Source organism: Calliopsis andreniformis, chromosome 10, assembly GCF_051401765.1.
Source record: "Calliopsis andreniformis isolate RMS-2024a chromosome 10, iyCalAndr_principal, whole genome shotgun sequence".
Classification (NCBI taxonomy): domain Eukaryota; kingdom Metazoa; phylum Arthropoda; class Insecta; order Hymenoptera; family Andrenidae; genus Calliopsis; species Calliopsis andreniformis.
This window is the reverse complement of record NC_135071.1, coordinates 15,732,023-15,753,340: the sequence shown is the minus strand read 5'-3', so window position 1 is coordinate 15,753,340 and position 21,318 is coordinate 15,732,023. Positions and strand designations below refer to the sequence as shown.

At 37.3% G+C, this 21,318-nt stretch overlaps 3 protein-coding genes across 4 annotated transcripts; 1 reads left to right on the top strand and 2 right to left on the bottom strand.

Moving 5' to 3' along the window:
• Positions 1-9,144: 9,144 nt before the first annotated feature.
• LOC143184774 (uncharacterized) lies at positions 9,145-12,963 on the bottom strand. Of its 2 annotated transcripts, none has more exons than XM_076387234.1 (7): positions 12,465-12,963; positions 11,153-11,781; positions 10,879-11,027; positions 10,604-10,811; positions 10,341-10,526; positions 10,130-10,259; positions 9,145-10,052 (listed from the first exon to the last, which is right to left on the bottom strand). In XM_076387234.1, the coding sequence occupies exons 1-7, from the start codon at positions 12,637-12,639 to the stop codon at positions 9,145-9,147; spliced, it is 2,385 nt and encodes a 794-aa protein (XP_076243349.1). In that variant the 5' UTR covers positions 12,640-12,963. The 2 variants fall into 2 exon arrangements, with proteins under 2 accessions (XP_076243349.1, XP_076243350.1); XM_076387235.1 differs by having other exon boundaries at positions 11,153-11,823; positions 12,465-12,559.
• Positions 12,964-14,031: 1,068 nt separating this feature from the next.
• L(3)77cdf (phosphatidylserine synthase 1 homolog l(3)77CDf) lies at positions 14,032-16,345 on the top strand. Its single transcript, XM_076387237.1, has 5 exons — positions 14,032-14,390; positions 14,462-15,286; positions 15,372-15,594; positions 15,717-15,792; positions 16,207-16,345. Exons 1-5 carry the CDS (start codon positions 14,137-14,139, stop codon positions 16,260-16,262), a joined length of 1,434 nt encoding a protein of 477 aa, XP_076243352.1. The 5' UTR covers positions 14,032-14,136; the 3' UTR covers positions 16,263-16,345.
• Positions 16,346-21,048, bottom strand: LOC143185108 (endothelin-converting enzyme homolog). The gene is made up of 15 exons (XM_076387842.1): positions 20,851-21,048; positions 19,679-20,783; positions 19,409-19,516; positions 19,215-19,320; positions 18,946-19,141; positions 18,702-18,851; positions 18,543-18,635; positions 18,293-18,478; positions 18,100-18,231; positions 17,850-18,032; positions 17,651-17,757; positions 17,396-17,583; positions 17,161-17,327; positions 16,872-17,024; positions 16,346-16,755 (listed from the first exon to the last, which is right to left on the bottom strand). The coding sequence occupies exons 1-15, from the start codon at positions 21,046-21,048 to the stop codon at positions 16,531-16,533; spliced, it is 3,297 nt and encodes a 1,098-aa protein (XP_076243957.1). The 3' UTR covers positions 16,346-16,530.
• Positions 21,049-21,318: the final 270 nt, after the last annotated feature.

Below are 21,318 nucleotides of genomic sequence, written 5' to 3'. Positions count from 1 at the left end.
CACAGAGACACACAGAGGCGGATCGTAAATATTGATTTTATCGAAAATTGTTGCCGACGAAAACAAGGTCCGAAAGGGATGCATACTGCAAGCTTGTTTTATCTTCGACTCCCTTCGAAGGATTTCAAAATTCATAAGAGATTCAGAAGTGTAAACGACGCTTCAACCATTTCAACTGTGCCTGACCTTGGCTTGACGTCTTGCAACCCTACATTAAAGAATTACTAATGCAACTACGTCCAGTTTCGTCTCATGAAAAAAACTGTGAAATCAGACTCCTTTATTTCAAAATTCGAACGTAGGGGATAATAAAATTACGAAGGTGATTTTTAATTAGGGAAATGTAGGTCAGACTCGTGTCTCTGAAAAATTCATGTACAGGTTGGAATGGCTTTCGATTCTAAAGGTTTCTTATTGAAATAAATTCTGAATGAAGACACTGTATAGGGTGTCGAACCTGGTTCTCATTGAAATAGTGTGCTTCCCAGAATGATTCTCCATGAAATTAATATTTACGAGGGAATACAGTTACGTGGACCACCCTGCACACGCACTCGAAGCTGTCGCCACGACAAGATAGGCTTAATTAAACGAAGTACTAGACAAACGGGAAGAAATCCGCCAACGACGCTCTGAAGTCTGCAACAGGGTTGGACGGAACGTGCCTCAAGCAGGAAGTCGTAAGTTTGAGAAACAAAATTCAAATTTAGATTAACTTAAGGAACTACTTGTTCCTCAAATGTATTCCTTTCATCCAATTCTAGTTTCGTTCTCTCAACTAACTCAAGAATCTTAGCTCACAACTTTACAGATAAAAACACCATCAAACAATACAATTATTTTGTCAGAAAATTTTCTTTACAATTATAAATTCGAGGCTTCTAAGTAAAATTCATTTTATAGTATCAGTAAGACTACTTAGTTCGCGACTTTAGAGGTAAAAGTACATTCAAACAATAAAAGTTATTTTATCATCGAATGTCGTTCAAAATTATAAACTGGAGGCTTCTATGTGGAATACACTTTGTAAGAGCAGTAAAACGACTTAACACGGTCCACCTGCTCGATACAAATTTCCCTTGACAAGAGATACATTTTCTTAAGGTAACTTCCGGTTGGCAGTTTCCTGTGGGCACCGTTTCGGCCAGTCCTGAAAGTCAGACACTCTTCTCGCGTGTTCTACTGCAGGAGCAGTGGGAGCCGCCGAGTGACCGGAAATCGTCGTAGCCAACGCTTGACTTCGTTGCGATAGATCGCCGAGATGGCTTGCGAACTTCCGATCACGTGACGCTCGACCGCACGCAGAGTATGGGCGCAGCGTTGGCGCGAGCGTATGTAAAGTTTAATTACGTTAATTGATACTAAACAGTTGAAATTGAGACTATAGAGCGATCGGGGGAAAACGAGCACGTTAACGAGCAACGTCGTCGAGATTAGTCGTCGTCACGCGACGCCGCGATTAGGGGATTACGTCTACTTTCGAGATCCCGAAGGAGGAAACACAAATGGGGAATTTCTGGTGAAATTTCTGAGCAAAAATTAAATCAGTTTTTCTTCACTCTGGTCTGCGATATCTTCTTAATAAGATGATGAATTTCTGGCACAAAATGTGGCGTAAAAGTGGCGCTAAATTGGATTTCATTTTTACCTAGATTTTTTGCGAAATATAGTTCTCGATCTGTGTCTTCTCTTTTTTGGACTTTTAAGATGTAATTTCTTGATTCCTTCAACGCTGGCGCAGGTATACATATATACATCTAATTATACACGACATACACGAACGATGAACACACACTACAAATACACAGACACGGATATTAATAATATATTATATCCACGAGACACTGTTCTCGTAACATATTATTAATTTCGAGCGTGATATGGCGTTTCACAGTCCATGCTCACGCATCCGACGTGCAGAATTTGTTCTTTCCGACATCGTGATCAGCGATGACCCGAGGAGGAAACACTACCGACGACTTAGCGAGAGCAAGCAGAAAACGAACAAAAAGAAATGAAAGCGGCACCGTGAACCTGAGAGAGTTCATTGAGATTTTTGAGGGCAGACGTTCGACATCTTGAAGGATGAAAATTCATCAGGAAAAGGGAAGATGGACTCAAGGGGTTGAAATAATCTCTGGACAAAAAGCTACAGAAGACACTCGTCTGCCTCCAAAAATATTCGAGCGTTCGTTTCCGCGATAAACGTTGGGACCTGGTTTGTCTTGTCCGTCATTGTTTCATTTCGAAAGCGTTGTTTCGCGGCTATTCCGAAACGCGAAACGGGACCAAAAGATAAAAAAAAAAAAGACACAATTGTCACCAATGTACTCATCCCCTTTCTTTCTTCCATCCCCTTCTCTGGCTGCCCCTATTCTTCTTTCACTACACGTCTGTTAACCAAAGAAATTCCAAAAATTCTTCCCCTTTCCTTTTCTATGATTCTTACCCCTCTGTAAGTTTCCCTTCCTCTCTCTTTCTCTCTGTCACGGCTCAACGTACTGGACACAACTCCACACGATATTTTTATATAGACTTCTTAAAAGTGCATTATAGTGCCAGGAAGACCACGCCAAGTAAGAAAAATTAAAAAAAAAAAAGAAGACAGTCTCAATATCGGAGCATTAGGCGATAGAGACAGGTACTATAAGTATTATGTAATGTATAAATATGGGAACTGTAGGTAACCAGCGGGATCATCGACGAAATATAGTCACGAGGGGCAACGGGGAATCGAGGGTAAAAATGGGGAAGAAGCGCGTCGTGCAGAAACGATCGCGTTAAATGTCAGTCGTTTTAGAAGAGTCTAGAAATGGGTCCCGACAAATCGAATCGGTAATTTTAGTTAATGGTTAGACTGGTGGGTACCATCGTTGCTTTGAGCCATTAATTAGCATCCGTAGACGTCGAGGATTTTAAACGATCAGAGGACACTAGACAGGATATACTAAATAGAGAAATTGCATAATCTTCCGAGGAAACATAATGTTCTTTAATCGTGACTCCACACTCGAGAGCAAATGATAATAAAATTCTTTAACCATAGTTGGACAAGATTGTAATAGAGGCCGTTTACACCGAGCTCGAGAGATTATTGGTGAAAGGATACAATAAGATTACAGAAACTGACAAACGTCCATACCTTCCACAAAAAAGCTGCAGTTCTTTCTGTCGAGAAAGGTAGGGCATTATCGTGGTTTCATTTCAGCCAGAAGTTTGTACTATGAAGTTGTGAAGACCGAAATAGGAACCGAAGCGACAAGCTGTACACACAGAGACTAAGAAAACTCGCCACCTGCCAGTAGATGTACCCTTAAGCCACGTTCCCACTTCTGCAGTGTACAAAGTAGATTCGAAATGTTTCTGAAATTATCTGAAACTTCTTCTTGAACTTTTCTTTTTACTGTACATGTTTTTGCAGTAAATGCTTCTGGGGGAAACGTGATTAATCTTCTGTGTTTTAACTGTTCAGACAATTTGCATATGTGGGGGCGTGACTTTAAGCCGCGGAAGAACGCGAACATTCCTTTAACACGATAACGAAAAGGACCCTAAAATGGAGACCATTACCCAAGAGAACTATTCCATTGACTTTCCTTCATGTATTCATACTGCAAAGAGAAGAATGTGTATATGGAATGGCACGCTTTGTTCTACTGAAATGCTTTCGTTACTTTGAATGACATCAGAGAAAAATTCTAATTTAATAATTGCAATTTTTACTTCATTTTCTGTTACATCTTTCTAATGAATAAATGCCAAATATATTGCAGAACAATTAACAGGAAAAATTCTTCCTGAATCTTCCATAAAAGTTACTTCTCCATGTCCCTCAAAATAACGAAACTATTTGATCTAAGCAGAGTCTGTCTCGACTACGCAGAGATTACTTTATATGTTTATACCTGTACATATGTGTATACTATATCATGTAATATACACAATATTATATAGTATATAATGTATGTATATATATTATATATTGAGAATTGTATTATGGCCTTTGTTTCAAGGAAACTTTGTACGTTCACATAAAGGAGCGAGAATTTCAGAACAAATTCGACCACCCCCTAGACGTCACGTTTTCCTATTCGTAGAACGTTGAATTGATGTTTAAATGTTGTACTTTATATGTGTATATATGTATTTTGTACGTTGAACGGATGTGAAAATGCTGGGACGAGGGAAGGGTGGTCGAGGGTGTCTCTGAATAAGGGTGAGTGTGTCCCTTGTTGCGTAAAGCGCAGTCTACACTTACAAGGTGAGACTTTCCGCCTTGATAATAATAAGGGTGCTGCAAATCTTAATTCTATCTTCCACGGCCCTTTTCTTCGCTTATTTAACGCAAACTTGGAGATACTTTGCTTTCTGAAAAACCCTTCGAGGCAAAAACAGAATGAAATTATTTGTGAATCAGTGGATAAACACTTTCCTCAAATTCAAGTAAAATCCAAATTACACTCATTTAAGAATCCTCGAAATACAACCACCACCCACGCTAAATCTACGCAGTGTTACCAAAACTTCACAAATGATTCCAAACGCCTGTCCAACAGCGAGTTTCAAATTCGTTCGAATCAATTTCGCCTATCACACTATATGTCACGGAAGCGTGCTCTTCTTTTCCCAATAGGAACACGACAGAAGTTCGTTCAAACGTATCCGTTGCAATATGTACATGGGCATCGTTTCACGAAATCGTGTCTAACATCGTCAGCGCTGTCAGTAAACATTATTCCTAAAGAGGCCAAAAAGAAGCGAGACAGAACCCAGAAATGGAAAGCCCCAAGAGAAAAGGAAAGAACAAAGAGTGACGACTAAAGCCACAGGCTAAAATCGGACTGTATCTTTGTACATAAACGTAGCGAAATCAGAGACAAGTTAACGCGTCGATCCTCGCACAATATCTTCCTTACTGTTGCGGAGTGAACTACGGCTCGCCGTGTCGACGCTCGTAAATCGAATTCGCGACTCCCAATGAGCAGGGGAAGAGCCAGACGAGATGAAAATCCTGGCGAAGGTGTTGCCCAGATGTCGGGGGTGGGGAAAGTGGATAAACGGGCGCGAAGAGCCACTCGAAAATCGCAAGCGGTTCGATCGATCGTCTCTGAACGCGACTAACGTGACGGCAACTCGAATCGGGAACGATTGTAACAGGAGGCAAGGGGAAACGGGAAACCTCGAGGAGAAGAGAGAGAGAAAAAAAAAGCAGAAATAATGAAATCGTTGAAGATAACGTCGGAGAAACGATTCTTCGAGGCGGTTTATACGTTATTATCGCGTCTGATAATTTATTACGGTTGTTATTATTGTGGATTCTTATTATTAAAAATTATTATTATTATGAGTATTACGATGAATAACGGTAGCGTTTAAAACGGTTTTAACTCTCAGACAATTTATTAAGATCTTTACCGAATATTACATAGCAGGCTGTCGCCGTCTAACTGTTAACGTAAAATGACCAAGAGATTACTAAATAATGTACTACCTATTAATCTATAGGGTGATCTAGCGACCACGAGTTAAGGGGAACTAGTCTTTTTTAACGAACCTCTATCTTTCTCTCTATCCTATTAATCGCCGTTGAAAGGAGACACACAGGACGCAGCGAAACGCTCGACGCGTCTTCGATGGTTAACTGTTGTTATAAACTGTTACTGTTTGCTGTGATTGTTAAAAGACATCGTCTATAACTCCACCTGATCATCATCACCCTTGGGAAGGAAAAATTATTCCATCAATTCGCCGTTTAAGTGACCCCTACCTGTTTTTTCCGCCTTGTGTGACATATGATTGACTTATACTACTTAAAACATAGTTTTCCTCTATTCTCTCGCGCTAAATATTAAAAACTTGAAGCCAAAAATATTCTCCGCTATTATTCGAAGTCTCTATTACATTCTAACGTTAACAAAAAATTGTACAACTAATTGCATTACGCGATCTTAATTTCCAGCCATTACGCTCAAATTAGAAGTTCTCGCAATCGCGCAATTTATTAAAATTGATCGAACAACACTGAAATTAATTGCTCCCCTTGGACCCATTGGCTTTAATGTATCGTTGAAAGAATGATCGCCCACTTACCTTGCGTCCCTCTCTATGGCAATGAATACAGCGTTTGATATCTCAATCATGTGCCTAGTTGGCGTGCAGCGTTTTTGTATACATTCAGCTGGAGAGGAGTGTCGTTGACGTTGCAATTATAAGGTTGATTATGTAAGTTCGCAGAGTTTCGTTGGCAGACTATCCGCGTGGAACATGAGCGTCGCTGAAACAGAAGCGTCCAGAAAGGATATCACTTCCAAATGTCGTGACAGTTCTAAATTCGAAATGGCTATTTGGCCACTTTAACGTAAGTGGCATTTCGCGGCACGGCCTTGAAATTTATATCAACTATGTGATACGAGGGGAAATGTTCGCGGATTACTTTTCAATTTCTTTTTCTGTAGAGATAGAGTTAATGAGGGGAAAAGAAAAAGGGAAACTTAAAGTGTTCAGAGATTCGTTGTGATATAAGTATTTAACAGTATAATACAGAGTGTTGGAGATATTGTCGGGAGTTGTATTGTTACTTAATTCGTAAGGAAATGATCGCTTTATACTTCGAAGACTATAGAATATTCAATTCTTTTGATTTTAGACACTCATACTCGCACAATGATGAACACTTTTTAATTGATTTATGATATATTTCATACTTCTCAAAAATTTCGTGAAATTCTCATTTTATATTAGATATATGTTAAAAATTTGAAGAGCCACACAACTGACCACCTAGGAATGACTAAAGGGATGATCCTTCTATCCCACTTTATCGCTCAAATTCGTATCGTACTGACAACCAGTCGTTCCAGAAGGATTCCTTTAAGCAAGTTACGTCTTATGTGTGTCCTTTCAACGTGTCAATCCTCATCCAAAGAAATCTAGATTACGAAGAACCCACAGGGTGTCGCGTTAGTACTTCTACGATATCGGACGATGGCTGGCGCGAAGCATGTAATGCTTGCTCAATGAAAAGATTGTACTTGGGTCGTTCATTTCCCAAATACTCGGTGTATCGAACTTTGAGAAACTATAAAGAATTTCTACTATTTTTTTATTAAAAGAACAGTAGACGTAAACTTAACTTTTTTTTTAAATGTCGACGGAAGAATAGGGAGAGAAAATTAAACATGAGAGCTTCCTAGAAGGAAATAATTTACGAGCAAAAGTATTGTGCGCTTAGAAAGGAAATATATAAATCGAAACATGTAGAAAAATACTAATATTCTGGAAATCTGGAGCTCCGCGAATTTTCCATTATGTTTCGTTGGATTCTTCGTACCAAAAATGGTGGCTCAGCGAGCACCAGTGGCTTCGCTATTGGAAAATGGACGATTCATTTTTAGAATGTACACCGGGGTGAATGAAACGAAATCGGTTAAACGAAAGAATACCTCTGTATTCTACGAACGTGAAGCATGCAATGATGCAGAATTATATCGAGCAAAATTGCATCGGTGATTCGAGGAGCAACGTATACCGCAAAACCTTTTCTCGCGGAAGTAAAAATAAGATTAATGTCTAGTAAACTGACCTAGATTTGAATAAATTTTTTTAATAGAAACTTCGTTGCAAAAATTGCTAGCATTCCAATTTACCTTTATGGCTCTTGAGAAAGTAGACTATTACACAATAAAATGTACTTTGAATTTTTTTGCCGAGAGATTTAAAAATTCTATTCATATTTAAATTCTATAGAAATCATTTTTCTGGGAAAAAATGGAATCGGTTCATCTCTCGAATCACCGATTCAGTTATCATAGAAGATAGCGTTCGCTCGATCGCAGCTAGAGAAATTTCATCGCTGAAATTGACGATACAAATGGTACGGAAGGAACATCGTCGAGTGCGAAAAACGAGGGAACGCTATCATCCGAGGATCAATAAAGTCTAAAGGAAACAATTCCCACGCAACGAATCTTGAAAGTAGTCAATATCTAATCAATTCTGAAGATACCGTAGCGGTAGGCAATTTAAAACAGAAAGAGAACAGGAGAACCCAGTAAACGTAAAACGAGTAACGCCAATAACTTTAAACGGAGGGGAAAAAATCGAAAGAGGAAACATGTAGAAGCGAATGATGTTCAAGAATGATAAAAAATCTTCCATTAGATTTGAATATCATTGCGGAGCATTGATTGTAAGACAAAACGAGTTGTTATTCTGAAACATACGAGGGTGCGATTCAACAACGCGAAATGTATATATACGTATTATTATATTATTAATTATAGCGATGAGGAAATGAAGGAAAAAACAAATGTAGCACATATTTTTAAAGAGAAACGACCGTGTTGAGAAAACGATACCGTATCGAGCGGATACGCGCACGGTGCTGATCACGGCACTAACAAATGAACAAAATGAAAACGATGAATTTCGATCCTGTTAATCATAGGCGAATTAATGATATCAAGCGAGCACCAGTCGATAAAAAGAAAACCTAATCGTAGCGTGTATCCCCGAAGGAACGCTGCTAAAATCGATCTTCGATTTAAGGAGATATAGGGGTATAACGATTACAATGTTTATGAACCAATGCATTTTCATGCCGAAAAACAAATAAAATTTGCAAATCGAGTTGTCTGTATTTCTCTTCCAACCATGTAGAACAGCCAGATTAATCCAAGCTCCCAACAACTTCTTTCTACAATAGATATTTTATAGTGGTATTTAAAAAAATTTCAACAAGATTTCCACCTTATCCATCTCATATTTATTTCTAACCTCAATTGAAAAATGCATAACTTCCTTGGATTGTTTCTTGGAATCTTACACTATCGTCCACAAATTATGTACAATCAAGCTTACTTTCTGCAATTCGTATAATACAAGTTCAGAATTTAAAACATCCGTGGGATTCAGATGTCGAGCAATATTCTTGTTTATTTCCTTGCTATATATTACTGTATTTAATTGTTTAAGTTCAGGAAGTTTTATCACGTAAACAAAAATATATATCTTCTTTGTCCTCATTAAACATGTACTACAAACACTGTGATGCTTTGCACAGATTCTTGTGTACAGCAGTACAAGAAGATATTCTTAAGTGATAGAATCGAAGACATCAGAGAGAAGAATTGGCTTTAATTATTGTCAGTCAGAAGCAGCCTTCTCTGGTTGAGAAACTTGTGATACTTCTTTATTAGATCCCTTCTCCTCCTGCACTTGCACCGATTTCTCAGAATCCAACTTACTATTGTTCACATTATCAACACTTTTTGACCAGGAACAGCTTCTTCTGTCAGGAGACTTCGGCATGGACCAAGTGCTGCTACGAGATCTTCTCTTAGGCGAATTACTACGAGACTTTGCCCTGGTGATTTTCACTTTCGACGCAGATCTATCTCTCCTACGTTTGAACCGATTTCTGCTATTATTCCAAGATCTTGATCTGGTTGGCGATCGAGACTTTTTCCTAGACCTCGACCGCCGAGATCGCGAACGTACCCTCGTGCCAGACCTCGACCTTGACTTCGACTTCCCTCGTCGTCTTCTTGATCGAGATCTGCTTCTACTTCGTCTGCGACTTCGCGACCTCGATTTGCTTCTCGATTTAGACCTGGACCGCGATCTTGAACGTGTTCTCGATTTACGCTGGGATCTAGAGTTCGATCTGGAGCTAGGTCTGGACCTGGACTTCGGCCTCGACCGTGATCTTGACTTAGACCTGGTCCTCGTTCTTGACTTGGACCTAGACCTGGATTTGCTGAAGGACCGTGAATTCCTGTACTCGAACGAGTGATAATCCTGGCCGACTAAATGAGCGAAGTACTTGTAGTACTGCTCGTTGTACAGGTGAGGGTTGAAACTCTGAAGTGCGCGAGGATTTCCGCTGTTACGCCACAAGAGTCCTCTACCTCTTCCACGGGAGAAGCGCCCTCCTCTGGACATACCCCTTGACAAAGTTGGGTAAATCATGGGTAAAGCTGCTTCGTAGTACCATGGTTGAGGGAATCGTGGGTAGAGGGTCGGATAAGGAAGAGAGTCCAAGGGAGCAGAAGCTGAAAGATAAAAGATCATTAGTAAAATACCTCTGAAAGTTGAAACTATATCTATTAGTAATGATCAGACTTCATACTTGTTGATGAAGATGGATATGCAACATTCTGTTTCAGAACACTTTTCAACTTTTTCGTTTGTTCTTCCGTCCCTGAGTCTTCGCTCAGACTTGCTGAGTTTTCCGAATCCTTTCCCTTTTTCCGTTTTTTCTGTAAGAATGATTAGAAACATATATTTAAGGAATGGAAACTTATAATTATAGATGCAACAAAAATAAAGAACAAGGATACCTTTTTTTTCTTTTCCTTCTTGGATTTCTTTTTCTTAGATTTTTTAAGCTTCTTGTCTTTCTTCCCATCCTCGTCTGAACTTAATACTTGAACGGTACCATCCTCTTTGCTATTTTTCTTATCATCACATTTTGTATCGGTTTTAGGGATTTCGTCGATTTTTATTTCGTTATTTTCCACTTTTATCTTGAAATACAGGACGTATATTAATTCAATTTTTCAACTATGAAGTGTTAAGTAACATTAGTTTCCTAGAATTTTACCTTTATTCTATCAAATAATTCGTCCAAAAGCCGAATACTTTCAAGTTGCCGCTGTGCTTTTATTAATTTCTGTCCCTCTCTAGCAATTTTCATAGACACTTTGTCCTCCTCTTTTTTCCGAAATATAGTTATTGCTTTTCGTTTGCGTTTTTCCTCTCTTTTTTGCCGTCTATTGTCTTTTGCTTTCGCGTCCACTTCTTCTTTTTTCCTGGCAAAAAGTAATACGTTGCGTAACTCGAATTAAATGTTTAGTCACAAATTCTATTCTTAATTACTTCAACTCCTCGCGACGTTTCTCTTCAGCTTCCTCTTTCCTACGAAGTCTTTCCGCTGCTAACGTATCCTGCGCTATAAGACGTTTCCTCTCAAATTCTCTATGCGCGATAGTGCTATCACTCATATGCTTTGTTTTATCGAACGTGATCTACGCATAGATCAATTAAAATAAATAAATAAGGTATTCTTTATTATTCCAAGAGTAAATAAAGTACATAATTGATATTTTGTAGCTACAAAATGTACATAGAAAATTTCATTTACAAGATGTACCTTAATGGCAGCTGTGAATGCATTCTCTCCTTCTCTTTTAAGGAGTTTCATCCCACGTAATGCATCCATAGCTCTAACAAAATCCATATATTCTACATACTGAATATACGCATCAAAAAATATCCCATCTTCATAACTGAATTTATTTATATTTGTGCCAAGACGCATTCTTGATCTATAAGGATCAGCAGCAGGTACATCAATTCTTCTAAGTGCTCCCCACTTCTTAAAGATTTTCGCAATCAAAGATTCACTAGGCATGGTTGCACCATCCTCTGTGAACCACTTAACAGGCAAGCCTGTTATGTGTATGGTGTCAGGCCTCTCACCAGGCTTGAGTTCATTCATATGCTTAGCATCTCTAAAGTAAGAATCCCAACTGTGTCTCGTAGGAAACTCATCTTTCGTCTCTGCTGCTCGAACTTTTAATACATTTGGGAATCCAGAGAGATTCAAACGTTGCGAGTCCAGCCTTGCTAGCACACGCTGTAGCCTGCATCTGTCTTGCAGGTCTCCTTCCAATCTGATAAATTCCAGCGTACTCTTGGCTACCTTCAGAGATGCAAACTCGTCCGGTAGTATAAGGGTACGTATCTTCTCCATTACTTCCCATGTTGATATTGTTTTTCCTGTTTATATCGCAGTTAATTTTTCTGTAAAAACCTATTATGCTAAAAATATGTGTAATTATAGATTTGTACAAATTTAAGAGAATGCCATACATTTCCTGTTAAAAGAATCAACGCTTATTGAATCAGATGATGTAAACCTAAGAGAAGGTGAGATTAAGCTTGTGGAAATAAATCTATTGCACTTGCTCTCTCAAATATGAGTTAGAACTATATTATTTGTACCATTTCAATAAAAAAATCATGAATTATTCATAAACATAATAAAATATGTAAGAAATGAAACTTCAAACTGATTAACTCTGTTGCAATTTAAAACAACATCTGAATACCAAAAGCAATGTAGTATTTCAATAACTCTTAGCATTGTTTTATGAGTACAAATATTAAAAAAATTGAAGAATCAAAAACATGTGTTGTAATATAAATATATTATATATCCCTACAGCATAAATACCTTTCATTTAATACATTCAATGCAATAGAAAAATATAACTCTGCAATGATGCAACCATACATCGCTTATCTCCTAAAGCTCTCCCAAATTTTGGAGCAGCTTCCTCAAGTTTTTACACGTTGCAGTGAATATATTAAACTCAATCACAGTAAAGGATTAAGATATTTAAAGAAAAAGAAAACATTATGAAGGTAAATTCATTAACTACTATGCTTGGTTCTTTTACCTGGTACTTTCAGTTGGGGAAGATTAACAGATACATTTATTTTCGCAACTGGTTTCAAATAAAGAGCGCGTGGAATATACAGAGGTACGATGTCGCTGAGATCCCTACAGCTCCGAAATTGGTCAACAACCTCACTACTGGAATTTTCACCTACCTTCTTACCATCGCTCATCATTAATATAAAGTACTCTTTTATATAGTAAAGCGCGGGACGATAGCAAAAAAAGGTTACAGCTATCGAGAAATATCTAAGATTATGAGAAAAACAAAGCTTGAGTGTAGATGAAAACCGTTCAGTAGAGAGGTTGTATATCCATTCAGAACGTCGAATGAAAATTCTTCCAGTTGTCGATTCTCCTCCTTCACTTTACACTTTAATATCCTTTCGTTCGTATTCACTCTCGCATGATTTACACAATTTTCGAATACGTTCGGTTCTCACGTTCTGTCAAAATGCACTGATCGAACACTGTACCGAGGAACGCTAGAGAGACACCCAACGCATCCTTCTAAATGGCACCTCTGTGCAGTCGAGTCCAAAATCAGTTTCACGTCAGCTTCACGGTATATAGGTAATAAGCTGCTATAAGAAATTTCGTTTTATTTCTTATGATTATTTTAATTACAGATTAATTAGAGTGTCATAAATGAAACGTGAATTATATGTAAGGGTACATGATACAAGCAGAAATATGATAGGAGGAAAAATTATGAAAGCTGAGAGTTTTGTTAATAATCTGAGTATTTGTTTGCATATTTAGCGTGTGCTATGTTTTTATGGTATTATTCTATGCGATTTTCTGTAGGAAATATTAAAAACTTATTGTTTTTTTAACGTTTTATGTTTCTTTCGAAAGGGCACCGATCAATGATAATACGGTCCTATTGTGGTGATATGCATCGCCACCAGATGACTATAAGGTTTCGGTGTTCATAAACTCATCAAATTCGATCATTAGAAATTTATAATCTTGTAATTTTGAAATAATTTCTGTGTTCAAAAATATTGTATACTTTTCACAATGTTTAGTCGTTTTACTTCTTTATTAAATAAGATTTGAAATTGTAATTTCTGTAATGTTTGATTCTGATTTTCAACACTCGTAGTGTTGCGATATAATTCTGAACTCGTTCGATAACGTCGAGTGTGATACAAAAATGATAAAGGAACACGCGAGGCCCCCAAACGTGTGACAAAAATGCATTAGATGATGAATGAAACTTTCAAAACTTTTACTAATTTCTAACAAACTAATTTTAATACTATAACAGTGTGCCTGAAGTATACGTAATAATTCTAGAACTCTTTTACAGAAACCATTTCCTGTTTTCTAAGCTAACGCTTCTTTATCATGCTCCCCAAATTGTATATTTAAATGTTTTAACATGTTTTTATACTGCATTTATATATCTAATAGTTTCAAATTGCGCTCCCAATTTGCATATCAATAGTACTAAATGGTGTATATATATAAGCTACCTTCACGTGATAACAGAAGGTATTTTCTGACCGTCTGCACTTTCGTATCTGACTTGCTGTTTATCTGCGGCTAAGTGGTTTGTGCGAATTTCTCAAAAGCGTGCGTGATTGCACTTACGCACGGAAACGTGGGTTAAAGGAGGTGTGAGATGTTCAGAATACGAATTTGAAACGATCAAGCATATCACGAGGATGCCAACTAGTGAGGAACCTGTAAGTGACAGTCTCTCGGAGAGGCTTGTCAAAAGTAACGAAAATGAGGTTGTGAACTGCCGGAGTAGCGCGGATAACATTGAAGGGCACAAATTAGGGCATGGCACAGACAGTTTTCCGAATATTAATGAGAGACCAGTCGATGATATCTCTATTGAATTCTTCTACAAGCCACATAGTATTACACTGCTTCTCATTGCCATCGGTGCTGTAATATATTCAGCTTTCACTAGGTAATTCCAATATTCAGCATACATTTTTCTTTAAAATTCTCAAGCATTGTAAATATGTTAATTTGACACAGGAATACTACCAATGTTGAAGACAATATTTGGGCTGGAATATTGTGCATCATATTCTTTTTCCTTATCATATCGATACTCACATTTCCAAATGGACCATTCACAAGACCTCATCCAGTTGTTTGGAGACTCGTATTTGGCTGTAGCGTACTGTATTTAATGGGCCTGCTGTTTATGTTGTTTCAAGATTATGAAACTGTTAGAAAGATTTTCGTTTGGGTGGACCCTAATTTGGCGTCGTTTCATATTGACATGGACAAAGAATACGGTGTTAATTGTTCAGACATCACTTTAGAAAAAATATGGAGCCATTTAGACATTTTTGCAGCTGCTCATTTTTTGGGATGGATGTTTAAAGCGATTCTTATTAGACATCTTGGTATTCTGTGGGCCATTAGTGTTATGTGGGAAGTTACAGAGATAGCATTTGCCCATCTGTTACCAAACTTTGTAGAATGCTGGTGGGATGCTTTTATACTTGATGTTGTTGTATGTAATGGTTTGGGTATCTGGGTTGGATTGAAAATTTGTTCCCTGTTGGAGATGAGGGAATATAAATGGGTAAGCATCCGTGATATAGAGAGCACTACGGGAAAATTGAAGAGGGCAATGTTACAATTTACCCCTGGCAGTTGGACTGCTGTTAGATGGCTGGATCCAACTTGCACATATATGAGATTTGTTGCTCTATGCCAGTTGGTTATTTTCTGGCAAGTTTCAGAACTGAATACATTTTTCTTAAAACATGTGTATGAATTTCCACCGTCACATCCATTTGTCGTAGCAAGACTGGTGTTAATTGGTGTAATTGTTGCGCCATCTGTTAGGTATGGGATCATAAATATTTATAATGTGATATTACTTTAAATATTTTATTATAATACCATTCTAAAACCTTAATATAAATTGTAGACAATACTACATGTATGTAACAGATCCTACATGTAGCAGAGTAGGAACTCAATGTTGGGTCTACGGTGCAATTATGGTTACGGAGGCATTACTATGTATACGACATGGTGCTGCATTGTTTGAGCGCACTCAAGCATTGAACATTCTCTTATGGCTACTTTGCCAATCTCTAGTCTCAGTTCTTTGTGTCTATGGCTGTGTTCTGTGGCACCAATACTTTGAGGTACGTTTACTCTCCTTTGGAGTATGATCACTGTCACTCATTTTGTAACTAACTGAATGATTATTTGCGTTTTCGTTTATGCATTTTCGTTTATGCGTTTTGCATGGCTGTCGCCCCCTCAGACGGAAAAGAATATTACTTCGAAACAGTCAGTTACCCAACTAAGCAACAGCCATGTGGATGTAACACCTAGCAGCGGTATGTGTTAATGTTTATTATGTATTTCCAAAGCGTATATAACGCATCGTACTAAGCCAATAGTGTACTGGGCTATTGACTTATATTTAACAACTACTAAATATAAAACGAGAGTGTCATTTAAACGTGTTAGAGTCTATTACTCAACTGACACGAATGCTATAAAAACGAAACAAATTGTGTCATGGGTGGCTTTTGTTTACATAAAAAAGTTTCATACCCTGTTGTTTCAGAAGCATTCAAAGTGTATAATACGTGAAATAATAGTTTGTCAACGTTTATATATGCAAACGCATGTTTAAAGATCTGATTTTTAATTAATGTACATGTTTATACCTCATCACTGCTCAGTTCATCATTGGTTGAGTAAATGGTAAAGTAGTGTACAGTTATAGTAACGGATGTGTGTTCTAGGGGGTTTGGTTCACTCTACAAAATCTGTGGACTTGCTGGAAAAGAAGCGATTGTGAACAGGTTCACAAGAAAAAACGACTGACTTAAGGGTGAAGTGTTTACACTATCAAACTTTCTAGTCGCATATAAAGAAACGTACAGAGGAGACTATTTAAATTTAGTAGGTTTGCCAATGAATGTATGAGCTCATCTGATTTTCGTACACTGCGCCTGTTTGCGTGTGAATGTTATGAAACAAAAAATCTTGTTCCTGAGAATAAATGGAGAGCGTTGTTACCACTTAATCATGGCTTTCTTGTGAGACAAGAAGGATCGACCGCTATATTATTTACGCGACATAGTAACTCCAGTTTCATCCTTAGACTCAAGATATGGGAATATACTGCAAGTAGAACTTGGAATTATTTGCGAACCTTCCGGGCATTTCCAAGCCTCGCCAAGAAGTCTGTTATTAGACGCAGAAACAAAAATGCGTATGCGACTTGGTAACTGTTCGTCCTCATATAACTTTACATACGACGACGTAAGTGGTGACTTCGTACAGTACATCTGCAAAAAAAAAAAAGGGAAAACGTAACCGTGATGAAAACGTTCAGCTTATGATAATTACCTTAGTATAGATTTAAAAAATGCTAATGCCATGAATTTTATTGTAACAAGAGTACCTGAGCGTAGGTGAGATAGAATAGCTGGTCGAAATTAAGTTCGAGCCATGGAAGACTATCTTCCGTAGGAGATCTCAATCGATTCAAAGTATCATAGGCTAATCTAAGTCCCATCGTCTCGGATAATCGTTCGTTTAGCGTCAATTGCATGATCTAAAACATTTTTACGGAAAAGAAAACATTGCTTTTAAATACTGTATCTTCTCGAACGTGATATTACTTTCAAATGACATTTTTTTACTATTATAACATTTTTGTAGATGTATAAAGGAATTGTATATGATTTCACCTGGTAAGACACGAGCTGTCCTGTAGACGGTAGCTCCATCGTTCTAGGATCTTGATAAAGAATGTTTCTTTGACAATCGATGTACTCCTTAAAATTTGAGTTCATAGAGTCGTTATCGTTCAGTAGAGAGTTCTCAGCTTCGCGAGTTCCGTTCCAGTAATAGATACCTGATTATTTGGATGATATTCTTAAAATAACGTATTTACTGTTATATACTTCTGTAATATTTACGTACCATTTGCGTCGAAGTGATGAGCAATTTGGTGCGCTATTATAGTACCAAGCGATGCTAATAGCATATAATCAAACGAAAATTCGTCATACATGAACGACGAGTCGATTGCACCAAAAGGTATCACAACGAGATTCAATCGGTACATCGCTAAGCCTTTAGACTGATATGGTGTTGCATACTGCGTCCAACTGTATAAGTGATTGCTTAGAACCAATAGTACATATTTAGTACATTCATTTTTAATTATAGACTCACATTTGTTCAGGATCGCCTGGATTTGTACAGAATTCTTTGTTCATTAGCATTCGATACCGGCTTATTAAAATCATCGAATTGTTAAAGTAATTGTCACTTAGAACTACCTAAAATTTCAGTCATAGTAGTTAACCACTCCTCATGAATCGCTATTACCAATTTTTATACATGTATATAAAATTAAAGTAGCTCTTTATACCTGATCCGCTTTGACTTGCTTATAAGTCGACTTTTCATCAGTGAAGTACGAAACATCAGGTACGACTACCTTTAGATTGTTTATCTTTGCTTGTAACGCGACATGTCCTTCTTCTGCAACCCAATCTGCTTCTTTTACTCTTAACATTAGCGTTTCTTTTAGTTTTTCGAACAAACGATGGATCTATTAATTTATATTCTGTCAGTTAGTTATTTTATAAATATTGTCAACAATCAAAACCATGTCTTACAGTTCTGTTCATGTTTGAAAGTTCGTCACTTGAGAAGGAGGAAATGTACAAGTTCGATGCTTCAGGAATTAATATGTTAGCAGCTACGCGAAGACAGTGCTCTTCAAGATTCTCGTGCTTTGATAAAACTAACTGGAAGAAAGATTCTGTTTAAATGAGGATCAAGGATGTTGATCACGAAAGATGAATATACCTCACGATAAAGATCATGTGCGTACAATCCTAATAATGCATTATTCAATTGCATCGGGCTTTTTTCTCTGACGCCTTCCAAGCTTTTCAACCCTTGTACCAAAGCGTCGTAAAAATAGACTTGCACGTGCGTATCTGGACCAACTTTTGTCTTCACTAGCGAGTAAAACAAACTCGTCCAGTTTACCTACACATGTATTACAAAATATATTAATGTTTTTGTGTTAGTTAAATATGTAAACTTGTCTTACAATTTTAGAATCTCTTTGTAAGTCTGTGACCGAAATACGAGTGTAATTCCTCATAAGATACGCCTCGTGAATCTTCTCTTTAGATGGGAAATTCTGCGACATAAGAGAGAAGTTAATCAAGAAATACTTAACTAGATAAAAAGTGGCGAATGGACTCACCGCGAAGAACGCTTTCACTATCTCCATATCGATTTGGATCACTGTGGCATTTATGTATTGGATGATACTGTGACTATTGTTTAATTCACTAAAAACGTCGAGCGCTGTCAAGGCTTCAGAGATGGACGCTAAGAATTTTCTCGTATCATCCTATTGACAAATAAGACATTAAAGGGTAATCGATTAACTTTTGTCAATAGCAGGGATCACGTTTTCTCTATCGAATGCACAGACATATCCGTACTTTGCACGTTTTGTATTCTTTATACAGTTTCTCCATGTCCACTTCTTGATCTTCTTCATTGTATTGATTCGCGTGACACGAATCCTTTGTTTTCTCTGTGTCGAAGGGACTTCTATATATGGCAGGGCCTATCTTAAGAGTTAGATATTCTAGAGAGTACTCGTCGAGATCCGGAGCGACATTGAACAGTAAAGCGCTAGAAAAGAAGTAAATGTTGATATATGAAATGACGATATTTTTATATAGTTCGTTTGTCTAGTTTATTCTACCTATTATGTAATAATAGTTTAGCAACTAGCTCAGTGAAGTTTGCATGATTTCTAGCTTCGTCGTCACTAGTGTAAAACTTTCCTATCTCGTCTAGTGCTCTTCTCGCTGCGGAAAGACGTTAAAATTAAAGATTGTATATTAAAAGTATATTCAAGTTTAAAATTATTTAGACGCTTGTTTTATCTACACGTACCTAGTCGTATCCTCTCTGTTTGATTGATGTTCTCATATTGTATGCAACTGTTGTAATACTTAACGAAGAGGGATTCACCACCTTTGTCTATTTCCTTTTGCATTTGTCCTACAGAACAAAGTGAAAACTACTGTTAATGTATATAAAATCTAGATTAGCACATAAACAAGATTTTAGTAATCTTTCACAGATATCTTTGTTACCCATTTTATATAGTGAATAGTTTAGGAATATTCCTTATTTTAAGGATAGAATGAGAACTATACTCACGTAATATTCGTTGATAAGCTACGTTTTCTAAGTTTTGATCCACAACTTGTGGATTCGCTTCAAAACCACCGCAAGCGTACTCGTAAAAATCTTCACATGGATCTGCTGTATGGTTCATGTAAAATAGCATTTTGCTGGCTATATTTTTACACTCGCCTGATGTACACACATCTCTTTTAGGTCTATAAGTGGAAGCTGTGGTTATAGATCTCTTTGGAATTGTACTTGTAGAATAGGTAGTTATAATTTGAGGATTGTCAGTGGTACTTTCAACTGAAGTCTCTTCTTTGTTTTTAGTTGTAGACTGGACAATACTGTCTGTTGTAATTTCGTTATTATCGAAAGAGACTGTTTCAGTGATAGCTTCATCTTCAGTAGTAGATTCATTAATATCTACCGTAGTCTCGTACTTATTGACAGAAACTGTCGTACTAAGACTACTCTCAATGGTAGTATCTTCTTCATCTTCGGTTGTAGATTCATTAATATCTGCCATAGTCTCGTACTTATTGACAGAAACTGTCGTACTAAGACTACTCTCAGTGGTAGTATCTTCATCTTCGGCTGTAGATTCATTAATATCTGTTATAATTTCATGTTGATTGAGAAAGGCTGTTGTACCAAGACTATTATCAGCGATAGTTCCTTCATCTTCAGTTGTAGATTCGTAAGTTGTGTATTCGTCAGAAGTTATTTCACTGACAAAATTTAAGTCTGTAGGGATGGAAGACTGAGTTGTATAGATCTTGGATTTATTAATACTCTTCCTGCTATATTCTTCCGTAGTTATATCTAATTGTATATCATTTTCCGTAGATGAAGTAAAGTTCTCGAGCAATGAATTCGTATTAATTGTTGAAGGATCTTCATATAATTGTTCTCCATGTGTACTTGTTAATAGTTCTTGATCTGTAGTTATAGCAGTGTTTATGAATCTTTCAGATGAGCTGTTCCTGGAGCTTGAAGTATCCATTGCGTTAGACTTCTCTGTAAATACTTCGAATTCTGAAGTTACAGATTTAGAGGAAGTACTATTGGTCTGATGATGTTTAACTGATTCCATAGTAGTTGTTCTGCCCGTATAATGCTCATGATGACGCTGATGCTAATCAGATATCGGAAGATATCATTATTTCTACCATTTCCTAGTATTTCCATTTTACTAAACTTACCTGCGTTACTCCTAGATCTTCAACTGGCTTTTCAGAATAATGGTAGCTTTTCTTCCATGGTAAAGCGGCGAGGATAAGAATAATACATAGGAAAAAAAATATTAATAGTGCTAGAACGCAACTTCTATAAGATTGATCGCGCTGAGCTGCTTTACCCTCTTCTGTATTAGCAACTTGATAAGATCCTCGAGAAGGCATTTTTACCGTAATTTTTACACGCGACAGTATCTTTCCTGGTGCGTAAGATCCCAGCACGTTTTCTAAACTGAACTTGGAACATTAGTACAAGGTGGAGATTGCGGTTTAGTAACCACTTCCTTTTAACTGTTATCTTGAAAGTACAATACTAACGATTACAGCGTATGATAATACTGCATCCTTTAACTGACTCGAGATGTTATAAAAATATCAATGTTCTACAGGAAGTTGGTTGGAATTAAGTCAAATGATTTTATAGACCTAAACACT

Coding starts and splice junctions, on each gene's coding strand:
- LOC143185108 (XM_076387842.1), bottom strand. CDS start 21,048: ATGCCTTCTCGAGGATCTTATCAAGTTGCTAATACAGAAGAGGGTAAA. Junction 19,142..19,214: donor AAACTATTATTACATAATAG/GTAGAATAAACT, acceptor CTTCTTTTCTAG/CGCTTTACTGTTCAATGTCG. Junction 18,033..18,099: donor TTTCAAACATGAACAGAACT/GTAAGACATGGT, acceptor ATAAATTAATAG/ATCCATCGTTTGTTCGAAAA.
- LOC143184774 (XM_076387234.1), bottom strand. CDS start 12,639: ATGATGAGCGATGGTAAGAAGGTAGGTGAAAATTCCAGTAGTGAGGTT. Junction 11,782..12,464: donor TCCCCAACTGAAAGTACCAG/GTAAAAGAACCA, acceptor CGATATAAACAG/GAAAAACAATATCAACATGG. Junction 11,028..11,152: donor CATTCACAGCTGCCATTAAG/GTACATCTTGTA, acceptor ATCTATGCGTAG/ATCACGTTCGATAAAACAAA.